Genomic DNA, 26,725 nt, shown 5'->3' on the forward strand with positions numbered 1-26,725 from the left:
GTTTTAAACAGGAAATTAATAGTTTGGCCGTGCACGCTGCCAAGAACTGATGCGTTTGGTTGCATGTATTATTTTTTCTCTCTCAAACATTGTCATTAATCAAGACTAAAGGGAGCAAGTCGGACATGCATAGGAGGCGACGGCCCGCTCGTGTCAGATGGTTGAAAGGCTGCAACATTGCCTGGAGAATTGCCTGCAGCCCCGCCTAATTGCCTGTAAACACCTCGCAGAAGCCATGCATTGTGGGGCGTAACCACTACCAACATACCTCCTCCTCCAGCTACCAAAGCCCCAAACCCCGAAATAACACAACCAGACCTCGCCAACCTTGCTGGCAATACTAGAGGTTTGCCAACACAAACGTAACCTCGAAAATTAATTGGCGTATCAAATATCAGCGCGGTTGCACCCCCCTCACCACCCCCCTCTCTCTCGGCCATCGCTCACGCACCCCCCACCCCACCCCCCCCATCGCTCCCGAGGGATGGGGGTGGTGATGATGATGATGGACCCGACTGACTGGGCCTCCACACAAACTCTCCAGGCATCGCAGATTTAGTCTGGGCTGCCACTTAGGGCACCCGGGATTAATGAGGAGAGAGCAAGTGGCCAATGTAAACTGGGTCGACCGACACACGCGGAAAGGTGGATGGGTGTGCATCGTCACCCTGCGCTGCGTCCACCCTCCACCACCCCTCTGTCCAATGCGCTCCACCGACATACAAACCCCTCGTCACCCCCCTCGTCACCACCCACTCAGCCCGTCTAAACCTCGTCTCGCACGCTCCGTCCCCGCCACCTCGTCACGCGGGTTTGATCCGCATCATGCAGTATGTATACTGTACTCGACTCGTCACTCGGTTACCGATCTACCACCTCATCAGCGGCGACTGTATTATCGCCACCTCGTCACGCAAGTCCCTCTCTCTCTACACACACACACCATGTCACCCGTGTCCTCGTCTCCACGTCCTCGTTTCTCACGCGTCCCAATGTCCACCTCGTCAGCGGACATCACCTCACCCCTCGTCACGCGAGCCCTGCCCGCCCCTCGTCACTTGCACCCCCCCCCCAGCGCCCCCCCCCCTCAGCGCCCCCCCCCGCCCCAGCGCCCCCCCCCCGCCCCAGCGCCCCCCCCCCCCCCCAGCGCCCCCCCCCCCCAGCGCCCCCCCCCCCTCAGCGCCCCCCCCCCCCCAGCGCCCCCCCCCCCCAGCGCCCCCCCCCCTCAGCGCCCCCCCCCCCTCAGCGCCCCCCCCGCCCCAGCGCCCCCCCCCCCCAGCGCCCCCCCCCCCCCAGCGCCCCCCCCCCCTCAGCGCCCCCCCCCCCCAGCGCCCCCCCCGCCCCAGCGCCCCCCCCCGCCCCAGCGCCCCCCCCCCCCCCCCAGCGCCCCCCCCCCCAGCGCCCCCCCCCCCCAGCGCCCCCCCCCCCCAGCGCCCCCCCCCCCCCAGCGCCCCCTCTGTCGCCGCCACGGCCGCGGGACTCGTTACAACAAAGGGACCTCAGTTCGGGCTGGGGGGGGGGCTGGGGGGGGTCCTGCAGGCGAGGCCGCTCGCGAGGCCCAGGGTGGAGGCCCGAGCACGCGCGCGCCCCCCCCACTCCCGATCTCTCTGTCTGCCCCCTCGCTGGACCCGTCCACGGGGCCCCGACCGCAGCTCTCATCACCGCGAGGCATGGACAGCCGCGGACGTGTTGCGCCTGCCCGACTCGCCCGGGTCACGCGGTTGCACGGGGGAGGAGTGGGCCCCGTACGTACGCGTCCATGGCCACCACCGCCGCCGCCACCGCCACCGCCGCCGCCGCTGCTGCCGCTGACGTCCCCGAGGCGACCGCCGCTCTCACTGCGAGCGGAGCGCGTGGGGCCGCCTCCTTTATAGGCGGACTCTACCACCCGCGCCACATTCTGGTGGGGGGGGGGAATGGTTCGGGGTTAAAACTAAAATCGCTCCACTTATGCGACAGTGACCTTAGAAAATAGATTTCTATTTTTGTTGTAATGTTTATGAGCTCTATTTCATGATACGTGATGGTCGCGCCGTCGTGAACCGCGTGAGAGTGATCGAGGCGCGTGATCGAGACACCCTCCAAATCCCGAGTGGAACAGTCCGGACGACATCCGAGTTCAGTGTTCGGGGAAATTGCAGATCCAGAGTCCCGGGCCCAGACCCAGCAGAGTTATTGACTTCGTTAATAGTTTAAGCTGCCCACGAGGGCGACTCCTCCGAACGAGGGCACGGATTTACAGTACTTCGAGAACCGCTGTCGCCGAACCGGCTGATTGGCGTGATGTCCATCGCCTACTTGGCACGACACGAACGGAACGACGCGCACCGACAACAGCCCACGTGCGTGCGCACTCGGCTCTGCGCTGGGAACACGTGGACTCACTTGCCAGGACAGAGCCTCGGTCTCTCCGAGCAACCCACAGGGCCACACACAGCGCGGCCTGGTTACTGCTGCTTCCTACGGAGTTTTTGTTGTTATTCTTGTCGTTGTCGTGTTTGTTGCACGACAAGGTTAGGCCGAGGTCCGGCGCTGCCACCTCGCGGCCTCCACAGCCACACGCGGCCCTTCAGTCCGCGTGAATACAGTCCGCGTTCGGGGCAGGCGGAGATTGCTGGCGCTATTTAGCCACGCGATTCCAAGACTTTCCCATCTGTTGCTAATCCCTGAGACGACGTTCATCCAGCAAGCGGCGGTCATCTCAAACGGATCACCGCATCCACCACCGCTTGTACAGATGGAGGGGGTGGGGACGGCGCACGACATCCGCGCTTATCGAAGTGGCCGTCTCATTGTAAATAATGCATGCTTGTTGCATCGTCACACCTCTGTCTGCAAAACGCCAGCAGGGCCAAGTCGGGGAGAGAGCCAGACAGACACGGTTAGGACGGGCCGCTCCCAAGAGGCGAGGCCTGTCAGGCAACCACGACAACCAGATGCTCAAAGAGATCCGTACGCGTTGCTCTTACTCCCCGAACAACCGCCAAAGCGCTGCACATCAGACAATTACGATTTCACGTACGACCCAGACACTACTATTTGATGTAACGTAGTGTGTGCTTGGGCGGTACACTTGAAACAACGATCTCCGGTGGTCGTGACCAACACCGGTAGTGTTGGTGAGGGGATGTCCACGGTGCAGAGGGAGCGATTGAATCGGCTCCCGTGCAGGAACGAGTTACTGAATGGATCGTAGGACCGTGAGTGAAGGCAGCGGCTTGGGGGGGCTTTCATCCAGCAGTGGATGGAACACGGCTGATGCTAGATTGTAGGTGCAGCATTGTGGTTGGTGTGCGAATGGGTGAGTTATGGAGCATGAGAAACTGCACTCATCCAAAAGGTCACTCCACACCCACTCACCAGCAGGGTCGCCCCGACAAGTGAAAATATGCGAAACATTTACTCAGGACTCCCATTGCATAAAATACAAAAAAATACCCAAGGTATCATGGTGTCCTGTATAAAGACTTTGTATCTACAAATCAAACATTTAGAATAAAAGGTTTATGTCGTACAAAGTAAACAAAATATACATTTCACAAAGCATAGATTAGTTTACAATGTGTCCTTTACAATTTATAGATGTATCAATATATGACAAGAAATTGCAGAAATCAGGTCATTGCTCTCATCAGCCAAACGCTTCTGAGAACATGGCTTCATTACATCTGAACCTACGTGGAGCAGCATTCTCCAAACATCCGTGACTTACTGCATGCAAGTGGGGAAATGTACACAATCGCAATGAAAAACAGTACAAGCATTTCAGCCGGGTATGCCCACGAAAAATATCCACTCCCGGCACAGCACATCCATTATGTTGCTCACTATGGCTGTGGCTACGAGTCACGTGCCTACTCTACCCAGAATATATGCGGTCAGAAATTAAGCCCTGAGAACATGGCTTCATTACATGTGGACCCCAGCGTAGCAGCATTCCCCAAACGTCTATTACTCATATTGCATGCAGGCTGCAGAGGGTGCTCGTTCACACAGCGCAAGTCCGTGCGATGGAGAATCCTCTGCTGAAGGAACGCCGGCACCGAAGCTCCATCGCCTTCATTGCTCCGGTTCTCTGGTCAAGCAGGGCAGCTGTGGGAAGCGCCACCGCCTGACCCCACCGTGCAGCCTCAAGGCCAGCCACACCTCCTGCCGAAACACGTCCGTCTCGCCCGGCAGGGGCGAGGTGGTCCTGTCGGGCACGATCCCCTCCTCGGTCACGGAAACGCGGTTCCCGTCCGGCGGCCCGGCGTCTGACGTCGCGTGCCCGCGGGCCTTGGCGGTACCGCCGCCGTCGTCGTCGCGTCGGTCTGCGACCGGGCGGCAGCGTTCCGTGTCCACGCTGGCGGACGGGAAGCACTTCTCTCCCTCCCCACCTGGTGCCGTGGCGTTGCTGGTGCCGTAATCGTGAGCCTTGCCCTGCCTCGGAGGGGCGGGCGGGAACGGCTTCACACTCTCCACCGACTCGCCGGGGTCCTGGGGCTCCCCGACTGGGAGCACCTTGGAGCTGATGCACGGGAAGTCCAGGCTCTCGAGGCTGTGGTAACTGCTGACCTCCGACCCCCTGCTGCACAAGCTGCCTGCGAGAAGGGTGCAATGTCGGGCTAAAAACCAACCTCTCCTTTTAATAAACTGCACTGTAAAGAGTCAACTTTTTATGAAAATGTTTCAAAACTCTGCAGGTGTAGGAAAAAAACCAGTCAACTCTCAGTAATCCACGACATAGGAGAGGAGTAACACATAAGCACTATAATGCAAAATATATGCAAATGAGGCTGTTGCTACCAAGGCAGAGTGGGGAAGAAGACAGCATGGTCTGTTTATTTCTTCTTAAAATATCAAATTACTTGCTGATGTGTTTGTGGTTGCGTGAGTCACCGATCCTTGGAAAGTGAGCAGCTCATAATTAAACCAGGGCGTGTAAAAACATTTTATAAAAAAAAATGTGCAAGCAAGTTTAATCCACAACTCGGTTAATCTGCACACAGCCGATTGAAATGTAATGTGAACTCATTTATAAGGCGCAGTCCGTATCATATAAAATAAAATGGCCAAGGAGGGACCTGAGTAGGTCTACGTGCAAACACAACCGCGTTCGCGCCGCGATACCGCACAGCGGTGCAAGCCGGAGGCCTTGGTGCAAAGTTCGGTAACAGAGGCAAGCAATGACAGGAGGGGGGCAGCAGGGTGTGGGAATCCAGGGCACTCACTCAGCTGGCCCCTCCCCCGCTCCAGCAGGTTGGGCGGGCGGCGGGGCTGCTTGAGCAGGCAGCGCGCCGCCTCCTCCGCATGGCGGAAAACGCTGAGGCCGAGGACTCGGCGGCGTGTCTCCGGTGCCAGGGGGCACGACTCGGAGGCCACGTAAGAGCGCAGCGCCTGGAAATCCATCTTCAGCTGAAGCCCGCCCTGCACGCTACACAAACGCATGCGTACACTGCTGGATGAGGACCTCTTCACGCCATGCAGGAAAGTTAGGGTTATTTAACCGTAACTTCACGATGGTCAATGTGGGTTGATGATGGTGCGGGCAGTACAGAAAAATTGATATTATTGCACTCACCTCCGTTTCCGACGTCTACAACACCAGATTATTTGCATAGAAGTCACCCATCCAAGAACGATCTAGGATAAACTCTGCTTAGCTTACGGGTTGTAATGGGATTGGGTGCACTGCGGATTATTTGGCCATGGGCACACGGCACACGCACTCGAGAAATCGTGCCAAGGATTGAGTGACAACTTGAGAGTTGAGCGGCAGTTGAAAACACTGGCTCATTGCCGACATGCGAAGGACGTTCCCGACTTAACCCATCCCCCTTGTTTGTGTCAGTGCTAACTCGCGCAGTGAAAATCATTAGCCCCTACAGCCCCTTCTCATATTTTACTATTATTTTCACAAGCACGGTTAATCCACAGCCCGGATAATCTGCATACGGATAATTAACAGCTAACTGTACTCGCATTCATAATGCGCATCCTTGTCTGTATGATAGGAACAGAATGATCGGCGAGTGCAGCACGAATTACTCAACAAGCAAACGCTAGCACGTCCACATGCTCCAGTCACCTGAACACAACCTTTTTGTGCACAATGTGCTCCATCCATGCGAGCATCAGGGCGGAGCACACCTGGGCTGCGGGCTCCGCTTGGCAGTGCGTCTCCAGCGGAGCGAGCGCCTCCATCACGGGCTGCACCACCGTGGCCACTGCCACCAGCGCGTACTCGTTCGGCTCCGTGGGGCGTGCCGCTGTGGGGGACAGGAGGGGAGGGCAGGGTGATGGCGCGAACCGGTGCCGCGACACCACGTGTGGACGTGTGGTGATGCAGTGGTGTAGATCCGACTGTAAAGGCAATGCACCTGCACCAGGACCCACGGACCGCAGGGGTTCGGACACCGGGCTAAGAAGAGAAGGAGTAAATTGGACAGGGGGCCCCCATTTAATTTGTTGCCTCAGGCCCCATGGGAACCACGCTCAGCCACGAGCGATGATGTAACCACTCATTTTAAGATCCGTGTAAAATTTCCCATTTCATGTTTACATTGTGCCACGTAATGTCTTTCTCTGCACTTCATCTTCAAACAATTTAATAACTCTTTGTAACGTTTTATATCATTCATTTATTTTATTACAATTTAATTGGAAATTAACATTTTTAGTGTTTGAAGTAAAGCATTACTGTGATGTGCAAAATTGACTGTATAAATTTGTGGCTGGTTTTGTGAATTTTACACAGAATTTAAATATCGATACCATCTTGCCAATACCCCTTTGGAAATGGGATGTGAATCTCACGGGTTTATCCTGGTTATAATAAAGTAGATCACGAATATTACTATTATCCTCTGACTAAATCACACAGAATGTGCCTTGACTCATTAGATCTCAGACGCTAAGCAGCTTTGAGACAGGTCAGTGGGGCGCCACTGTGCCGAGATGTTAACTCCCTCGCTTCGTATGCAGGAGGTCATGGGTTCAATCCCAACCGTGATGCTTGTATATTTGGAGTTTTCATGTCTCTCCCCTCGTGGTCTTGTGGATTTTTGAACATGGGATTTAGAGTATTTGGCTGCTATAGCATTCCACGTTATAAGCAACTTCGTTGAGCTATCATTTGTGACCAGGTCGTTTTTGAAAAAGCTACATAGGTCAGTGGACCTTACCTGGTAAAATAAAAAAAGTAGTTTAGCTTGGATAGCAACGACCAAGCACAAGACGGGCTTGTACTGTAGGCTGCTGTTGCAGGCCTACGTTGGAAGCCAAGGGCAGTGCAGCAGAATGCTTTGTTGTACTGTACCATGCTACAATGTATATGTGTCCCACCTTCACCAACCTGCACTGACCAGTGTGGTGAAGTATGACCAAATAACTGTTGATCTTGGTGGCATAAAAAGGCCCTCATCTAGCAGCGGATTGACAAAAGGGATGCACGTGTATGTTACTATTCTTATTCACCCTCTGAACCAATAAGCTCACCAACAAGCTCATCAATATCTCCCGAGGTTAATTACTGCAATGAAAGTAAGGGCAAGTCGAGAGGAGATGCCAGGAGGGGACCTCTCACCAAGCTCCTTGGCGAGCCGCCATTGCTTGCCGAGGGGCATGGTCTGCTCCAGTGTCTCCTGCGCCATCTTTTTGCAGTCACTCGCAAACAGCCGCAGGGTCTCCTCCGAAAGGGCCTGCGAGGGACGCAGTGAGAATCCACGATAAGTGGGCATGGTCTGCTCCAGTGTCTCCTGCGCCATCTTTTTGCAGTCACTCGCAAACAGCCGCAGGGTCTCCTCCGAAAGGGCCTGCGAGGGACGCAGTGAGAATCCACGATAAGTGAAAAACACGACGGAGTTTCCTGTGTAAGTACGTGCGTGCGTGCGATGCCAGGGAGACAATCGGTAGCGCGGTGGTTAGTGGCACGGGGTTATGAACCTGCCTCCACGGATAATGAGTGCCACATGACACCTGAATTGGTCCTCGACTTCCCCTTGGTCAGGGGTCGGCAACCAAAATAACATTGAGACATTTTTTCGAATTTGGTAAAAAAAAGAGCCGCAATGCATACATGTGAACACAAGATGGTGGTCTTTAATAAATAACATCACAAAGCAGTCCTGAAAGGGTCATATGCACGTCCGGAGCCACAGGTTTCAACCCCTGCCCTAGGTAGACGCAGCCTTTCCCGGGTTCCTGGAAAACATAAGCACTGGGGAGACAAAGGTGGCCAGGTGTGGCGCCGGACACGCGACACTGGAGCATCGTGCCGGCCTTCACGGATGCTCGCTGACCGCACTTTCCCCAACGGCCTGCAAAGGCTATACAGGAGATCTTTGTTTTTGTTATGACGGGCGAGGCATCTCACCTGCAGCTGCAAGGCTGTGTTTTCCAGCAGAGTGAGCGCACTGCGTGCATCACGTTGCCGCCCATCGCTCCCCGCACTCACGGAAGCGGCTTTAGCCAGCAACAAAAATGCCGAACTCGCTTCCAAGAAAACCTGACATTCAATAAAAATAAAGCTTCTGTAAGCACCACAAACCAACGACAAATCATATTTTATGCAAACAGAAAACAAGTGTTCATAATGCACTGTACTTTGGCAAATTGCCTTCAAACATCAGCGCCACACGGGTAAACCGCTGATGAGCGGTCGTGCAAGGTTGAGCACTCACTCGGAGATCTCCTTGCGTCACCAGGAAGACCTCCTCCAGGGACCAAGACGCCAAGAAGTGGAAGCTTTTAGTCGACAGCCAATGGAACGCAGCCTGCAAGGTGGCCAAGCCTTGCTCCATAGCACACCGTGCGATCGGGCTGTTCGCAGACGGCAGCAATGTGGTACCATGACAGCTGGCTACAAACAAAAGAAATAAAAGACAATGCTTTTGTTACAACTTTATTTTCTGATTGGAATTCTCCTGGTGTGTGTTGACCAGGCCATGCCATGGCCATAGCGCCATCGTTTGCAGTGTCGAGTGCTCTCAGTCCTCCCTCCTCCTCCCTCCTCCTCCAGTGTGCCACATGGTCTGCCTCTGTCCACATTTACAGTCACGGATATCTCAAATACCCCTACCTGGCCTTAGTGGTCACACAACAACCGTGTGCAGTGTCTCTAAAAATAGTAATTCTGCGTCTGAAGAGCAAACTGATAAAATAACTGCGAGGCTTGTAAAGTTCGGAATATCAGAACATTGGAAAGGTTACTAACGAGAGGGGACTATTTGCTCCATCTAGATCGTTAGGGCAGGAAAGCACAGATGCTGGAAGACAGCCAGTTGATCAATGTACCCAGCAAGGACTGCAGTGGAAGCAGAGACTGGTGGAAGAGCCGAGCAGTCGTGGTCATGCAGGCACCCTCGTCGGCGCACGGGGCGCAGCGGTCTCGCGACGCCGAGCTCAGCGCTTGGCAAAACACTGCAATCCATCCAGACATGCCAATAGTTAGTCACTTAGCGCCCGCATCTCAATGACATTAATCACGCGTCCGGACCGTGAGTGGTAAATCTGTGGTTGTTGGGCAAGACGCGTTGCTCTTCAACTCGCCATCCATCATGATAAGCCGCAACTCTGGACGGACGGACGGGCGGGGAGGGAGGTCGGTGTGGGTGATGGAGGGGAATGGTGGGGGCGGGCGGGGAATGGGGGCGACAGGCACCTGCATCCCAGCTCCTCATGACCAGCCACGCGTGCAGATGCGAGGATGCAGCCCGCACTTGCTGCTGGCACTCCAGAGGCAGGCACTCTGCACGGCAGGACAGCGACTCTCGTAAGTTGCCTCTCGGAACGAGCGAGGGGAAATGCACGGTTGCCAACAGCTCACAAATTGTTGAACGGCATAACAAACTTTATTTTTATGCAGCCAACTCTCGGTTACGCAGTGTAAAACACAAACACGGATGATGCAAAATACGTGTAAGTCGGGCTGTAAAAAGGGCATTTATAGCGAACCTTTATAGAATGTGGGTGAATACGTAGAATGTATCAACTGTTTTTATTGGCTTTTTAAAGTTATCAGTTTATTTGCCAAAGCATTTTGTAGTCGCATGGGCACCGAGTCACTTCTTCTTCGAGCGCATGGCGAGTTTGTGTAAATAATACGTCCCAGTTGACGTTTGTGAGCTATGCGATAGCTTCTAGAGTAGCGCGACAGAGTCACTGCCCCTTGGTGAGTAAGCAGCAACTATAACAGAACCAGCGCGAGTGTGAAAGACACGGACGAGCAAGGCTCATTCGCGCCTGGATAACTGAGAGCACTGCATCGATTAAAAAAGAAAAGACGAAGTGTAAACATGAAGGCTTTGTGCGAACACACCTTGCGCGCCCGCCTTCCGGAGGTCTTCAACCAGCGCCATCACCACCGGGTAAGGGTGGAAACCCAAGGGTCCCAGGCCGCGATGGGCACCGCCGTCGCAGGCATGTGTGGGTAAGAAGAGCCGTCCCAGCAGGCGAGTGGACACGCCACGCCACAACCGCCGCTGGTACCACCGCGCCCAACTCGTCGTCTCGGAGAACATTGCAGCAGGGGGGCCCGGGATCCGCGGAGTTTCACCGTCCACGCGCAACCTTTCAGCCAAACACCTTTCACTGCCTTGCTCAATGTAATCCGACAAGCGATGGCTCAGGTATGATTGACCGACGATACAAGTTTCCTGTTGTAGGACGGCATTTTCCTCGGGCAGGCTTACGTTGGATAAACAGACGGCCAGGATTGTTTTCATAAAGCCGTCCTCTGCTGAGCACAGCTGCCTAAGAATGCACACAATGGATGCAGTCTTGTCCTTCAATTTGTCCTTTGGAGGAGCCTGGCCGGGTGTCAGGCCTTCGTCAGTGGAGCCAACAGGGACATCAGAACCAGGTAGGAGACCAATCTGAGCCAAAAAGTCATCGTCTGCATTGGCCACTTTCCCCAAGCTGACGTCCCACTCCTGGTCTGGTGAAAAGGCACTGCACAGAGTGTGAGCAACTGATACTGCACGCTCATTTGCAACAATCTTGAGCACTTTTTGCATAGAAACGACCTTCACAGCCAACCCACTGGGGAAGGCACAAGCATCAATCTTTGGGTAAATGCAGCATTTGGCGCAATCACTCGTTTGGAACTCTGCAAGTGTTTTGTTGAACATGACAATGGCTTGGCAAATGTCGCTTTTTGGCACAAGATCAGGATGCCTGGCAAGAAGACACAGCCTGATGCACAGCAGCTGCTCCATGCAACTAACACCTTGCAAAGCCAGCAACGGCAGGGACGACCTGTTAAAGCAAGACCTCTGCTGAGTCCGTAGGTCGCGGGTACTACTCTGTGCCACCCCAGGTAAGTGGGCACCGTGTGTCCATGCATTCTCTCCGAAAGCCGGGCCGCTCCTCACCCGCTGGTAAAGTCCACTCCAGCTCTTACATAAATCCTGCAACTCACTGCAGGTGCTTTTCAGAGGCGGGAGTTGGTGTTGAGACGTTGCAATGCTGCCAGAGTGGCACCGACCTCGCAGGTCGCACAGCAAGTCCCTGTCGGCGCTCAGCAGCCCCGACACGTGGCGCACGTACAAGGAGGCCGAGGTCAGAGCCTGAACGTAGTCTCTGGAGAAGAGGAGCCGTGCGCGGCGCTTGGAAAGCTCCTGCAGCCTTTGGCAGTGCGCCCCCACGATGGCGTAGCCGGCGTGATGGCAGAACGCCAGGGCGGCAGCCTCACCCTCCTCCACCACAAAGTGGCAGCATCTGCGAACACGGTCGTGAACAGGTGGTCAGCACCACGGTCGTCAAATGCGCACTGGCTGCCGCGCGAGTGAGCGGATGCACGGACTACCAAAACACAACCCACCTGGTGTGCGGAGTGGTGGGTACGGCAACGCTGCGATAGTGCTTGCCCAGGTTTTGCAGGCAGGCGTGGAGGTGTGCTGTGAGCGTGTGCTGGGTACGGTTGCCCCCTTCCCTTGGCGGATGGCCACCCTTTCTGCTCAGCTGCTGGCCGGGGCATTCCTCGTGCTGCCCTCCTTCGTGGCCAGCCATGGTTTTCAACCGGGTCATGAGGCTGGGCCCGCGCTTCCGCCGAGTGCCACCTTCCTTCACCTGGGAGCCCAGCACCAGCGGTTTCAATCCTGCAGGCGAAAACACAAGAGTGCTGTACGGCAAATCGTTGGAACACTTTGAGCTGGCGGCAGTTTACACCGAGTTCAGCGCTGCACGCCCACGAGTTCACGTCGGATGTGTGCAAGCAGTAGTTGTGTGATGCAGGGCCCCCGCAGTGGTCCACTGTACCGTTCACGCGGAAGTCGTGCACCATGTCAAGAAGACCGTCCTGAATAGGCGCCAGCAAGCTGGACAGCTGAGGCTCCATCCCACTCTTGCTCATACTCCCCTCACCCTGTGATCGAGAAGAATACACACAGCGATTATCTACAACCAGAATTGCCTGCTAATCATTAAGCGCACGTTTCCATTAATGACATAATGTACATTGACGATACAAATTATTTATGACCAAGAAAGATTATGAGGATACACATCTCAAGGCAAATGTGTGTTAAAAAATACAGGAAAGCCATGAATAGAACGAGCAACGTGCCAACAAGAAAATGCGAAACAAGACTGCGCATCGACATTCTGCATGGAGAAGCCACGCAGGTAAAACGCATCGAAGGGATCGCACCAGCACCTGGCGTGTGGAGAACAGGGCCCACCTTGTCCTGCTCCGAGTTTGGTTTAAGAGGCTGATTCACTCACTCACTCCTCGGGCTCAGCAACAATTATCCCCGACTCTCTCCTGCTGCTGAGATATGGCTGTCTCACATCTTCCTCATCAGCTGGGGCCACCAAACCCACACTTCAGTACTCGCGTTCTTCTCTGTCATTCACTAAACGTTAATATAACGCTTTTAGAAAGCACCTAGACAACTCATGAATTATTATTAAGCAGCGCTTTGGAGGCAAGGGTTGGTGGATCAACCAAATTTGCGAAACTCTCAAACCCGCCAGGCTGAGAGGTGGCCACCAGATGGCAGTACAGCAAGCGGCTTCGTTAGGCCAGCTTGTGTGGATCACTTGCGGATTAACCCTTCCACTGTGCGGATGTTCTCTGGATACTCGTGTTTTAATCCGCACGCGAAACTTCCTTCGAAGAGAACTTGCCAAAAGCATTCAGGACCCTCATGCAAAAGTCTTCAGAGTCAGTGAAGCACTCCTGCATAAATAAACATAATTGTTATTATGAACCATTTAATGATTCAGTGCTCCCCCCACAATCTGATGAATCGTCACAATTCGGGATCGCACTTGAAGAGGACGAATTTCGTCTCATCGTTACCATTCTGGCTCGGCTGTTTCCTGTACGGTCTGTCTCGTTTTGACAGTCAGCATCCACTCTATTGCCCTCAACAAAACATTTGCATACACTCTGCGTTTATCGTATTTAATTCCTGCACGCTATATTTCGATGTAAGTATCATGACCGTAAAAATCTAATTATTATGATAATAATTCTTATAACCTACTTATTTTCAGTTAATGAGTCATCATTTATTAATTTGCATACCTGATGAAGCATTCTTTAGATCAGCGGTTCTCAAACTGTGGGGGTGCCCTCCCCAAACTCATCATGGGGGGCGCAGGCAGTGGCATAGATACCGTGCAGGAAAAATATTAATATGCGTGGGAAACGTCAGCGCCACGTTTTGGTGTCAAAAACCACTCCAAGATATAAACCAAAATACCTTACCAAAACCGCATTGACTAGAGATGTGAACATGAGATCTGTGTATTGTGGCCTTAGTAATCTGAGGAGGGGAGGAGGGCACGCGATCTAGTGATCTTGATTGGGGACTCGGCATACCAAAGAGATTAAATCCACTGGTTTAGAAGAATGAAATTATACCTTGGAGCCGCCTGCAGGAGACTGTCCACCAGATGGCAATGTTTCAGCAGCAGCAGCAGCAGCAGCTAAAATAAAGACACACAAGGCTGAGTGAGGCTCAGTGATTATATTCAAGTTTGTCACATTTCACATTCATCATTTGCCATGTATTGCTTGGCCAGTTTTCCCCACACGAGTTTGCTGCATCTCAACACAGACACAGCGAGTCCCTTCAGATGCACAGAACAACAGTCCGCTCACGTAGCCAAGTCACTTCATTCGGTAATTACCTGCTCATAATATCACTCGTTCATAAAATATTCATCTGCAAACATATTTTTAGAGGTTATGTATTGGGACTTGTGTTGTCATTTGTGCATTATAAATTAAGATGATGATGATCGTGATTCCATGATGAACATGATTTTGTCACGACGATGATGAATACTGGACACACAAAGGCATGGGCTCTGATAAATCCACACGAAGCTGGTGGGATTATTACAAGCCCCTCCACACTACTCACTATTCACAATCAGACAAAACGTTCGAATTAGTATGTAGGCAATGATGCAGAAGCTGCTCAAACTAAAATCTAATAACTCCAAATTCATAATCTTTAATCTCTGAAGACAGGCCAATGCCTGAAACGTTAGCCCACCATATACATTCCTGTTGCAAGGCGGTGCTATTGACAGTAACGTAGTTATTGGGTGTGTAGGCAGTGCAACCACGCGGGGGCCCATGGGCTAGACAGGAGGCCCCATGTCATTCCTTCTACCAAGGCCAATGCCAACCGCGCTACACTCCTGGCTATTTACGAATGTGGTGGGTTTCATTTTTGTTCACTTGACTTACAAGTTGGTTGGTCGCTGTTCGAGCTCAGCTCTCCCGTGATAGCCGTTGGCCTCCGGGCTGAGGTTCCCCTGTCCTTGAGGCTGTGACCAGGGGACATGGGGTGAACGGCAATGCTCCCGGGCAGGTGAGCCATCATGGTCGGGGGGACAGGGGGCAGAGCAGTGCATGAGGCCGCTGCCGCTCTGTGGGAAGTTGTTGGAACACAGTGCTCTCTTCACTCCTCAGCCGCTCCTCCACCACCAGGGGAAGCTACAGACGTCTGCAGAACATGTGGTACCCCCCCCCCCCAGCGGCGTTAATAGGGGCAACGTAACAGTGGATACAATCCCCGTGAGACACATGCCCATGAACAAATCGCCTATAATGCACCTGGCTAAGCAGCGTTGAGCTTAGACAGTGCACCATTCACAAACAATCTGTGATGAGGCTTTCGAGGCAATGTGGACAGCAAGGGCCACTGGCGGTATTGCCCAATGTTATACTGTACAGGTACTCTGATTCTATGTCCCAACGTGTTTACTCTGGACATCTGTGAAAAAGAGTTTCAAAGCTCATCGGATTCATCCAGTCTAAATAAAGACTCCGATTCTATACTCCACACCTAAACCAACCTCCACTGATCTGCGTGGCTAAGTGTAGTCATATATATTGGGTCACTACGGCGTTTAGCGCCAGCTACTGGTAGAAGAGTAGAACTGCGAGTGTTAGAGCCTCTCTCTGACACCAGAGTATGTTATGGCATGGAAGGGGGCCCTAGGGGGCATTGTTCTGGTGAACTGAAAGATGCCCCATTGTCACCGTCTTCAAAAAAGGTGACAAGTCAGACTGTGACAACTACAGAGGAATCTCTCGCCACCGCTGGGAAAATACTGGCAAGAATCCTACTAAACAGACTTCTACCACTTGCTGAAAAACTCCTTCCTGAATCGCAGAGTGGCTTTCGACCTGGCAGGGGAACCTCAGACATGATCTTCTCAGCCCCTCAACTCCAAGAGAAGTGCCAGCAGCAGAGACTACCATTGTACATGACCTTCTTTGATTTGACTAAAGCTTCCGATTCTGTTATTTGTGAAGCACTATGGAGAATCATTCTGGAAGGACCAGTGTGAAGCAAGGCTGCGTTATTGCACCAACTCTTTTCTCCATCTTCCTGGCGGGAATGCTTCATCTGACAGAGATCAGATTTCCCAGAGGCATAAATATCACATTTAGGACAGACGGGAACATATTCAACATCAAAGTTTCACAGCCAAGTCGAAAACATCAATCACATCCGTTATTGAATTCCAATATGCTGATGATGACCAAGTCAGTGCCTGCTCAGACGCTGACCTTCAGGTCGTCAACATATTTACAGATGCTTACAGCAGGATGGGTCTAACATTGAATACCAGCAAAACAAAGATCCTTTTCAACAAGCTCCGGGAGGACACCTACCACCCCCTACAATCATTACCAACAATGCAATACTAGAAAACGTTCCCAGTTTCCCATACTTAGGCAGCCATCTCTTTAGAAATGTCTTACTTGATTATGAAATCCAACATCGGATTGCCCGAGCTAGTGCTGCCTTAGGCAAACTCAAGAACAGGGTCTTTGAAGACCACGACATTACCACCAAGACCAAAGTGGCTGTGTATAATGCTGTGATCATTCCAACGCTCTTATATGGTGCAGAAACCTGGACCACCTTATCGTAAACACGTAGAATCTCTCGAAATGTTTCATCAACACTGTCTCAGGAAAATACTGAACATCACCTGGGAAGAAAGACAAACTAATATCAGTGTCCTGGAGCGATCCAACTCATCCAGCATAGAGGCCATCATGATGAAGTATCAACTCAGAGGGGCAAGTCACCTCGTGAGGATGAATGACTCGAGGCTTCCTAAGCAAATCTTCTATTCCCAGCTCAGCGATGGATCACGTGCCCCCGGAGGTCAAAGGAAGCATTTCCGTGACAACCTTAAAATGCACCTGAACTCGTGCAAACAAAATAGCCATGAGAGTCGCCAACAGCAAATAGAATAGATGTAGTTCCATCAGCCGAAGAGATCTTCTGGAGCAATGTTCTCCAGCGGCCTGGATTTAATCAGCCTAAGCCGGGATCGGTTTTGACGTTAATTCGTGTGAGCAGGATGTGCTCCGCAAATCAAATTGGCTGTTGCGCTCAAGTGTTATTTCTTTGGTGATGTGACAGATAGGTAGGTGTCCGTTTAAAATTTGGCAGAACCCGTAACCCATGAAAAGAGTGCAATCGTGATTACGTACAACAGATCTCGGATGATAAGCGGATTAAAAGACTGGAAAGTAATAATAATAACGCTCGCAAATTTGCGGACGTAACGGCCGCAACTCAGAGGCGCGGAGCCAAGCTCAGATTCGCTCGAAAGCACGTGGTTATAGAGGGGAGTTTTTAAGTCTCTCTTGAAGGAGGCGATTGAGGTGATGCTGCGAATGTGCAGAGGGATTGCGTTCCAGACTGTTGGGGCTGCCACTGAGAAGCGGCGCATAGACATGACCATCCTGGATCTTGGTATCAAGAGGAGGTCGTGAGTCGCGCTGCGCAAGCATCTGCCATGTGCTAAGCTGCAAGTTGTCAATAATGAAGAAAGGTATGGCGGGCAGGCAGATGTGAAGGCATTGTGGCAGAGACAGGCGATCTTGTACATGACCCTACTGGCGATGGGTAGCCAGTTGAGAGCACGGAGACAGGCGAGTGAGTCGAGACGGGGATGAGTGTGCTAGGTTGTTTTGTAGTCTTTGAAGTTTTTTTTTAGGTTGCCAGTGGAGGTCCGGACTAGGACGGAGTTGCAATAGTCAAGGCGAGACCCAACTATGCAACATGCCAATGTGTTGGCAATTTTAGTGGAGATGAGAGGACGTAGGTGTCTGAGAGCCTTCATGTGAAAGTTACATGAACTGATGATACGATTGGTTTGACGGTCCTCGAAGCCCGCGGAGCTCCCGGGCACGAGGGGTCGTGTGGGGTCACTGCGCGCGACCCGCCGCGTGGCAGCAACAGCTGAAGACGTCCCCAATCATCGCGAGGAAGCATTAAGCGCGGCGGTCTCTTCAGGCGACACGCAAACCCGCGTCTCCGCGGCGGGGAGCTGCGTAATTCGACGAACACGGCAGCCAGCGGGGAGATCGCGCCAACCCCTTAGAGGGTCTAACTCGAGTGGCGGCAATCACAGCCCCTGCTTTGCGAGCGGACGAGGACGAATCGCGGTGTGCGTGGCACTGTGTACACGTTGCGTGTCGCCTGTTGACGCGCTCGCACCGCCGATATCGCGACAGCGGGGGGCGGCGCCGGGTTCCTTGAGCGTCGCTGCGCTCGCTGTGAACCACCGCGACCTTTGGAAACGCAACGGAATCGAAGCCACCGACCGACGGATTCCGCCTCGCTCTCCGAAGCCGTCGCGTGGCATCCGCGCCCCTCACAGCTCCCTGCCTGTGCGCGGGAGCTCTTTAGCTCAGCCGCCCCCCCCGCACATCCATCAATATCGGCACGCGCGGTGACAGCGAAACCGCCGTCACTCCCGCTGCGTTGCACGCGAGCGTGGCCTCAGCAAACCGCGATTCTTACCCGGGAGCTGCTGCTGCTGCGACTGGAGGCGTCTCATGGGGAGATCTGCGACTGCTGCTGCGCCGCGGCTTCCCCGGCTCCGTGTTTACGTCGTGATCCGTCTCCGTGTTTACGTCGCGATCCGGCTCCGCGGCTTCCTGAGCGGCTCCCTCCGCTCCGTGTTTACGTCGCGATCCGGCTCCGCGGCTTCCTGAGCGGCTCCCTCCGCTCCGTGTTTACGTCGCGATCCGCACGCGGTGGCTCCGCCATGCCGCGCGCGTGCATTCAGCTTCCGGGGCCACGCGTCCCCATGACAACGGAGCCGCGCAAGAAGCCCTGCCGCGATTGGACGCGAGTGGTGGGAAGGTGGGGGGTGTTGCGGACGCTGATTGGATGGTTTGTCTGTCAATCACTACCGCCCGGGATGGGGGCCTACGCCCCGTTACCGTGGAAACTATGAGGGGGGGGGGGTCAGGGTGACGGCTGGGGGTGCATCATACGTGACTTGTCTCAAGCTAAGTAGAGTTAAGCCTGGGTACTACCTGGATGGGCCACCACCGTTGCTATAGGCTACGGCCCTACGTTGTGGGCAGCATAGGTGCATAGCATCCATTGTTGTCCTGTACTTCTATGCTTCCTATAACCTTCACCAATCCGCACTGACCAATGTGGTGAAGTATGGCCGAACAATCCCCACGCCCCACACGGTGTTGTTGAGACCCTTGCCCACGTGACCTCGCAGGACCTCATCCAGCAGTGGAGCCCCAAACGGGCCGTGCACAAACCGGGCTGTACACGTACGCGGTGTCCGCATGAAGAAATGACTCGCCCTCGCCATGGCAATGTGGAATTAACGCCACTGGACAAAGCAGCGCTCTGCTTGTGCGGGGCGCAGCTTTGCCGCTTGAGGAGGGTCGATGCCATCAGCTGTCACCGCCGTGCCAAGACGGACGTGCAATTGTCATCCAATTCCCCCTGCGATTGTGCATTGCAAAAAGGGCGCCACGGTGGCCAGGAGACGTTAACTCCCTCGCCTGGGATGCAGGAGGTCGTGTAGGCCGCTGTCGGTAGCCTAAAAGAGGCCTAGAAATAGGGTTTCGTTCCACCAAGTGGGGCACTACCTACTTTTTTTTATATTTAACATCAGAAATATATAGAGATTCCTTAGGAAAAAGTTCTCCGCACACAACCTTGCAGTTTTTGAGAAAAATTATGCTAAAGGTGCCCATTTTGAAAAAAGGGAAACCATAGGGAATTTTGCACTATCAAACCTGTTTATCATATAAACCCAAAAATGCAGAATTACCACTTGAAGTACAAAATAAACCAGTTTGAAATGTGTGATATACCTGAAGTTGCTATCTATGCACAGTAAACATCATAAAATTATCAAGAAAACTTCTACTGTAGCATTAACATCCCAATTACTTCTCATTATGTTGTTCCAATTCAAAGGTAATATTTGAGGTAAAATCTGAATAACAAATAGAATTAAGCCAAAATATAATATATAAAAAAAACTTTTCAAATTAACAAATTTAATGGTGAATTGTCAATTCGCATACACGAGCAGTAACTGCACTACATGTACATATTCACAGGAATGATTATTGTAAACAAGATTTAATTTTGATTGATTTATATTAAATATATATGTCCTATATTAATTTTATTATCATATACACATCACTAAATATCAAGATCACTGTCCTCACTATCAGATTCACATGAAACAATATCCTCAGTTAATCTCACATTGTCACAATGAACACATTTACATAGGTCAGTGCAGGCCAGGCCAGCCTTGTGGCATGAGCACCTTCCACCTGGACAAGTACCAGACTTACACCCACAGTGGAGTGACCCCAAAATCTGTTGAGGAGCTGGATCTTAAGTCATCCATGATATGATGAGATCACCATCCTTGACAAATCCATCCAAAGCCGTCTGGACTGGGAGCATTTATAAAAGGATCCAATGCTCTCCTGTGGATTGCAGCTTGGTAGTTAGCACGCTTGAAGTGCTCTGTAAGTGCATCTTTTATTGGAGGTAATGCCTGCTCGGAAGAGGCCTGGACACAGAACCTATTGTATCTGGCCAAATTAATATCTGATACATTTTCTCCATACAGCTCACACACAAAACGTTCTATGGTCACAAATGTGGTGCTGTCCATTTCAAATTGCCTCCAAAGAACAACAAATGCACTGATGTACTCTGCATTTCCAGACACTATATTTAGTGGTTTCTCTTTTCCTTTCCCATAAAAGGAACTAGTTGAGTCACAGCCAGTGAATGTGTGTAGTCCTATCAGTGCCGCTGTTAGTGAAGGACCCAAAGCAGAACCAATAGCCTGGAGATCGAACATTCTTTGCCTGTCTTTTGTTCCTGTCAGAAAGTACATCTTTGTTGAGGGAAGCTTAGCCATTATTGAATGTGAAATGATAGCAACATCAGTGTCAGGACTCTGGATGATTATCTTATTATAAAGTTCACTCCAGTCATGTTTTGCATGAAGTAGGAGCCTCGTGTCAGCTTCTTCATGGTCACAAGTCAAAGATTCTACCTCTTTGACAGACATAATGCCATTTTTAAGAGTGAGTTGATGACATACATTTCTGTGTGCCACAAAGATAGCTATGTCTTTTCCAGCTGCTTGTAAAGGCACAGTTCTCCATGTCTCAAAGAGAAAGTCTGTCAAGGCTGCTTTATTTTGACCACTGGCTAGAAACTTGGTCCACTGACTTGGAGTCTTCTGCTTGATGCTGTATATTTGCAGTAATTGTTGTCCAGCAACAGCACGTCTTGATCGTTCAGCATTTTTTATGCTCACTGCCGGGTAGCGATCAATGACAAAATCGACCCTTGGACAACTGAACTTTCTACCCATCTTAATCATAAGTTGAAGAAGATCATCAGCAAGCTCACCGAATGTGTCTGGTATATTCTTGAGACTCCTGATCAATGCCATGCCATCTATCAGTAGGGCACCATTATCACCAACAGTCTTGTTCACATGACAGTCCTTGTTCTTTGATGCTAAACAAGCTAGAAGAGCAGCCTTATTTGTTTTGGCTAATGAACCATCAGTGCTTGCTAGCGGGGATGAGATTTTGCCAAGAGAATGTCAGAATCTCTTTCAAGTTTACAGACCGGGATTGACTTATCACTAAGAGTCGTGCAAAGAGTCTCCTGTCCTTTTTTAGAATGACTTGATTTCCATCTTTTGTCTTGGATGATTTCTTCATTTATCCCCAAACGTAGTGAGCTTCAAGGACTTTATTGGAGAGAAGAAGTCTGTTTTTGATGACTGGACTCGATCTTGGATGAAATTTTACAGAGCTGTTTCACCTTTATCACAAGCACTTTGTATGTCATCTCTGACAGTCTTTGTAGCAACAACACCAGAGCTAATACATACAAGATCTTCACGAGGCAGGAAGGGATTGATCATAGACTCAACCGCTGAAACCAAAGATATAACAGCAGCATTGTCTTTTGCAATTCTTGTTGCATAGAACTCTTTATGACCCCTCTCTTCTTGTTGCATTCCAGCCATCATTTCACACTGCCTTGTGATTGCAGAACGTTCAGGATGAGACAGTATCCATCGCTGGAGGGCACCTCTGTTCAATGTTATCCCAGTTATGCCGCCTTTGGTCTTTGAATCACGGTTGCAAGTTTGTTCTATTGCTTGGTCACAAGCTATGGATGAGAACCTGTTAGCATCCTTACGCTGTACTGTCCAGTTTCCTTTTGCAGTAACTTCTTCATAGCAGTGTGGATGAGTCTTTGGAAGATTGATCATCTCGACCAATATGCTGATAGGTACCTTGCATAATTTTGGCGGTTATATGCAAAATACCATGCCAGCATACGTCTCACTGTTGCTAAGTGAAGGCTCCAGTCAGAGTCTCTGGTTGCTCTAATGAAACTCAGTAACAGTTGAACCATTTCAATGTATGAGCTCCAAAGTCCAAAGGTGGGATTAACAGAGTTCATCTCATGTACATATCTATCATAGCAGGGCAGCATATCTGATAATATGTCAGACACTGAGTTAGATGAAAATCCTGCCTCAGACTTGTACTCTCGTACTAGATCTTCCATGGCTGATATGTAACGAGTGTGCTGTTGCTCAGGAAGGAACTGAAGAAATGACCTCAACCGCAAGATATGCATTGCCTCAAATAGGAGTTTGTGTGCACGAATGCTACGGTTGCAGTGATGTCCACTAATGACTCCATTTATTGAACCAACAGCTACCACATTTGATTCAATCAGCATATTCTGTAGTCCTGCTTCTTTGAAACGTTTGCCTATCACTGCCATAAAGGACATGGCTGTGTGGAACTCACCTTAATCGAGCTTGATCGCCGCTATCAGATGAAGCTGCACTGCTTACGTCCTCCATGTTTACATGTGCGTAGTGATATTGGCTTGATTTTGGCTCAGACCTACTAATTACATTTTCGATGCTGATTGGTTCAAAATCTAGCTCAACAGTTTTATATGTCTCAATACGCAGTCAATATAGTGCGCCAATAAATTACACTTTTCTCATTAACTGCAGGATTATGCGTGGAGAACTTTTTGCTTGGATACCTTTTATTAACGTTGAACATATTGAGCAAAAGAAAAAGTAGTGCCCCGTTTGTCGGAACGAAACTGAACGATACAGCTCACGTACAGCGGCCTAGTGGGTTCAACGCCAACCCTGGCGCCTGTCGCGTTGGGGTTTGCGTGTCTCTCTCCCCGTGGTCGCGTGGATTTTCTTCTGGGCCCTGCAGTTTTCCTCCCTCCACATTTAGAAACATGGGATTTCGAGTATTTGGCTGCTATAACATTTGCACGTGATAAGAAACTTCGTTGAGCTATCATGTGTGGCCAGGTCGCTTCTGAAAAAGAGCTATACAGCTCAGTGGGGCACACCTGGTATAATAAATAAATATATAGTTCAGTTTTAGCTGAATGATGTACATTGTAAAGATATGTAGAGACATGCATGTTTACCAGCTGCATCAGTGTGTAATGCGAGCAAGGACAGGGTCACGTGAGTGTGGGCGGAGTCAGGGTCACGTGCGGAGGAGGAGTCAGGGTCACGTGAGGGGGAGGATATAAGGGGAGAACCAGAAAGGGATCGGGAGTGGAGACAGAATAGAGAAGGGAGAGGCCACGCGGAGAGCTGGCGAGGAGTGGCGCGAGTGCCACGAGGCAGGAGTCACGGCACCGTTGGCTAGCGGTGTTCGTGGAGCAACGGGGGTATCTGCAGAGTGTGCGGGAGCACACGGAGCAGCAAGGGGGCTGCAGAGTGTGCGGAACATACGAGCAGCGGGGTGGCTGCAGAGAGAGTGAGCGGGAGCGGAGGACTCAGACGACGTGCGGAGGCACGAGGCGGAGAAGGTGCGGGTCGGAGCGGAGACATCGCGGGGTGCGAGCAGACGGTGCGGGTCGGAGCGGAGACATCGCGGGGTGCGAGCAAGAACCCAATAAAGGACACGGAGAACAACAACGGCTGAGAGTCCTTTATTACAAGTGCATCATTATCACCACCATCACCACCACGCATCGGTTTTGAGTCGGGCATCTACGAGCTGCATCAGTAGTGGACATGTTCTGGGGCGTGTTTTTCCACCTTTGGCTGCCATTCCGTCATTCGTCTCGACCCCCGGCCACCACCACCACCACCCCTTTCTCGCCTGACACATGCTGCTCTAACCAATGTCTCTGATCAATATGTGTTCCTCGTTGCAAGTCCACGTGAGGCAACTCTTTACACAAGTTGTATGGGGAGCGGGGGGGTGTTATAATCGTCTTAGACTTTTGTTAAAGTCTAATTGCAGCGATGAGTTCCCCTCGTCTGCAAGAACGAGTTGGGGTGTCGCATCGCAGCACCGCGAGAGATGGAACACGGCCTGGGCAGACCTCCATCCAGCAAGACGCAGCCTTGCAATTGATCATAATCAATTATTCACGGCACTGCCGGTGGAAGAGCCGACAATAGATGGAGCGCTGGAGGTTATTTGGCCTACTCTTCCACGCTGACCCGACGTCTTGGAAGAAGTGGCCGTACCCACACTTTACCCCACGACGCGCCCCCTGCCAATCGACCAGCGGTGGTGAACGAATTTGTTCATCTGCTGCTTGGTAGACAGAGGCGTGGGGGAGTGGGGGAACAAACTCGCACCATTATCTCGAACCGGCGACCTCTCGATTGCAAGTGCAGTGTGCTACGAACCATTACACCACTGTGGCAGCTCCCATATTGTTTTACTTTAAAAACATAAACACGTGGTGTTGATTATTGTACGCATTTATATATTTGGTTACCAGTTCAGAAAAAAGAGCCATATTTTAACAAACCTAATAACTCGCCCACGGGTTTCTGCTGTAAGTGACACGTGGCCATCAGCGATTCTTGGCATGACATTTATAACCACATAAGACTCGCCGTGGAACCAGTTCAGGGTTCGCCTACACCAAAACTAATCGACTGAATTAGCCAGGCGTGCTCATATGACCATCATCAGCCATGTCCAATCCAGCGTTGGGCTGTCCTACGCTGTAACAATTCAACTTGTACATGCACGCGAACTGATGTGAACGCTCCATCTCCGTGGTGCACGTCCTGTAGGGCTAGAGAAGAGATGGAGTGATGTGGTACAAGAGGATGCGGAGCTGAGTGGACTTGCCGAAGACTGGTACCAGCGGTGTCAAGATCGGCCTATATGGAGGAGGTTTGTAAAGGACGCTGCTGAGCAGTTGGACGCAGTCGCCCTCCAACAACAACGGAGGGCGGAGGAGCAGGGTCACAAGAACGAGCGGAGCGCCGGGCGGCTAAAACACAGCAATCTGGCACAGTAGGAGGCACAGGTGGTGTATCGGACAGTCATCTCAGTCAGTCGACCCATGGCACCTGGGTTCTGTCCCGTGACCTCCCACCAGTGGGCGTTCGACACTCCACGTGGCCTCACGGTGTACATAGCGTGGCGCAAGCGCCGTGGTGATGCCACCGCCACTCAGTGTGGTTGTTGCTCACTCCTTTGATTGCCGCTCCGTAGTTAGTCTCGACCACCGGCTATCATCCCTTTTCGTGGCGTGTCTAGCACAATCCCACTAACTTTCCTTACCAATGCCATCACCTTGTGTATGTTCTCCGATCCATATGTTCCTCTTCTATCTCAGCGTGTTTTTAAATGCGCAAAGTAGCATGGGGTGATCGCATTTTACACGTGCGCTTTCCCCAGTGCCCTCCCTCGGTGCAGAAGTGCGTGGTCACACACAGAGAGTGTAGTCACACACAGAGAGTGTAGTCCACATAGAGTGTAGTCACACACAGAGAGTGTAGTAAAATACAGAGGCTTGGTCACACACAGAGAGTGTAGTCACACACAGAGGCTTGGTCACACACGGAGAGGCCACTGCCCTGCTCCTTCAAACAGAAACCACACCCCGCTGCGAACTTACAGACGACCACAAACTGAACATTTAAGCAGACACACGTTGTGCACAACCCGTTACATGTCTGTCGAGTGCCATCCTGTTTACACAGAGGCAACTCATCCACACCTCACATTCGTTTACAGAAATGCACGTGTTTAATCCATAGATGCTGACCCTTTATTGACGCGGTTAGTAATTAGTAATACAGAAGCTCGTGAAAATGCAATTCCATTCTGGTTACCTTGATATTGATTACGAGTCGTTCTCAAGCGCGGAGTAAATGTGCGTTCGATGCCACGTTTGGGTACAAAACAACAGTAAAATGGTCTGTGCTCAATTTTTGTGCTGCATAATACTGATTAGCATAAAGGCATGGAGTTTCCAATGCAAATGTTACGATGAACAAACCACTGCACCCACAAACATTACTACGATGAGAGCGTTCTGTCAACACCTCTGGCCCTGCGCGTACGGCCGGGCCAGTGACACCAACCGCCAGACCCTGGCCGCCACCACCACCACCCTTTCAGTCGACTCAACAAGCCCTGCCACACTTCTGCTGGTGTCGGACTCTGTCCGGATTCCCTCGGGCGTCCGCTACATTCTCACACTCGTAAAAGCTGGCTGCACTCCACGTGCGAGGCAGGCTTTGCACACCGCTCCCCTCCACGTGCGAGGCAGGTTTTGCACACCGCTCCCCTCCACGTGCGAGGCAGGCTTTACCCACCGCTCCCCTCCACGTGCGAGGCAGGCTTTGCACACCGCTCCCCTCCACGTGCGAGGCAGGCTTTGCACACTGCTCCCCTCCACGTGCGAGGGAGGCTTTGCACACCGCTCCCCTCCACGTGCGAGGCAAGCTTTGCACACCGCTCCCCTCCACGTGCGAGGGAGGCTTTGCCCACCACTCCCCTCCACGTGCGAGGCAGGCTTTACCCACCGCTCCCCTCCACGTGCGAGGGAGGCTTTGCACACCGCTCCCCTCCACGTGGGAGAGAGGCTTTGCCCACCGCTCCCCTCCACGTGGGAGA

The 26,725-nt window shown here is 51.9% G+C and overlaps 3 protein-coding genes across 5 annotated transcripts in view; all 3 read right to left on the reverse strand.

Moving 5' to 3' along the window:
* Positions 1-1,848, reverse strand: part of FAM53A (family with sequence similarity 53 member A) — a 49,052-nt gene extending 47,204 nt beyond the window's left edge. For all 3 annotated transcript variants that reach the window (XM_078599108.1, XM_078599105.1, XM_078599106.1), the window contains exon 1: positions 1,754-1,848. The gene's annotated coding sequence lies outside the window, so the exon portion shown is untranslated. The remainder of the gene's footprint in view (positions 1-1,753) is intronic.
* A 1,533-nt stretch (positions 1,849-3,381) lies between these two features.
* LOC144721474 (uncharacterized) lies at positions 3,382-7,681 on the reverse strand. The gene is made up of 4 exons (XM_078599109.1): positions 7,565-7,681; positions 6,068-6,248; positions 5,211-5,413; positions 3,382-4,580 (listed from the first exon to the last, which is right to left on the reverse strand). The coding sequence occupies exons 1-4, from the start codon at positions 7,629-7,631 to the stop codon at positions 4,060-4,062; spliced, it is 972 nt and encodes a 323-aa protein (XP_078455235.1). The 5' UTR covers positions 7,632-7,681; the 3' UTR covers positions 3,382-4,059.
* Positions 7,642-18,544, reverse strand: LOC144721787 (uncharacterized). The gene is made up of 10 exons (XM_078599710.1): positions 13,850-18,544; positions 12,238-12,343; positions 11,801-12,077; positions 10,298-11,697; positions 9,641-9,727; positions 9,274-9,399; positions 8,661-8,839; positions 8,354-8,485; positions 7,706-7,793; positions 7,642-7,667 (listed from the first exon to the last, which is right to left on the reverse strand). Exons 2-10 carry the CDS (start codon positions 12,329-12,331, stop codon positions 7,642-7,644), a joined length of 2,409 nt encoding a protein of 802 aa, XP_078455836.1. The 5' UTR covers positions 12,332-12,343; positions 13,850-18,544.
* Positions 18,545-26,725: the final 8,181 nt, after the last annotated feature.

The sequence above is a fragment of the Lampetra planeri genome, chromosome 12, assembly GCF_965212315.1.
Source record: "Lampetra planeri chromosome 12, kcLamPlan1.2.h2, whole genome shotgun sequence".
In the NCBI taxonomy this organism is placed as follows: domain Eukaryota; kingdom Metazoa; phylum Chordata; class Hyperoartia; order Petromyzontiformes; family Petromyzontidae; genus Lampetra; species Lampetra planeri.

Excerpts from the sequence above, each read along its gene's own strand:
- LOC144721474 (XM_078599109.1), bottom strand. The coding sequence starts at position 7,631 with ATGGCGCAGGAGACACTGGAGCAGACCATGCCCCTCGGCAAGCAATGG. Across the intron at positions 6,249-7,564 it reads GCGGCTCGCCAAGGAGCTTG|CGGCACGCCCCACGGAGCCG; the intron begins GTGAGAGGTCCC and ends TGTCCCCCACAG. Across the intron at positions 5,414-6,067 it reads CACAAAAAGGTTGTGTTCAG|CGTGCAGGGCGGGCTTCAGC; the intron begins GTGACTGGAGCA and ends GCGTTTGTGTAG.
- LOC144721787 (XM_078599710.1), bottom strand. The coding sequence starts at position 12,331 with ATGAGCAAGAGTGGGATGGAGCCTCAGCTGTCCAGCTTGCTGGCGCCT. Across the intron at positions 12,078-12,237 it reads GCACGACTTCCGCGTGAACG|GATTGAAACCGCTGGTGCTG; the intron begins GTACAGTGGACC and ends TTTCGCCTGCAG. Across the intron at positions 8,840-9,273 it reads TCCACTGCAGTCCTTGCTGG|CCAGCTGTCATGGTACCACA; the intron begins GTACATTGATCA and ends TTTTGTTTGTAG.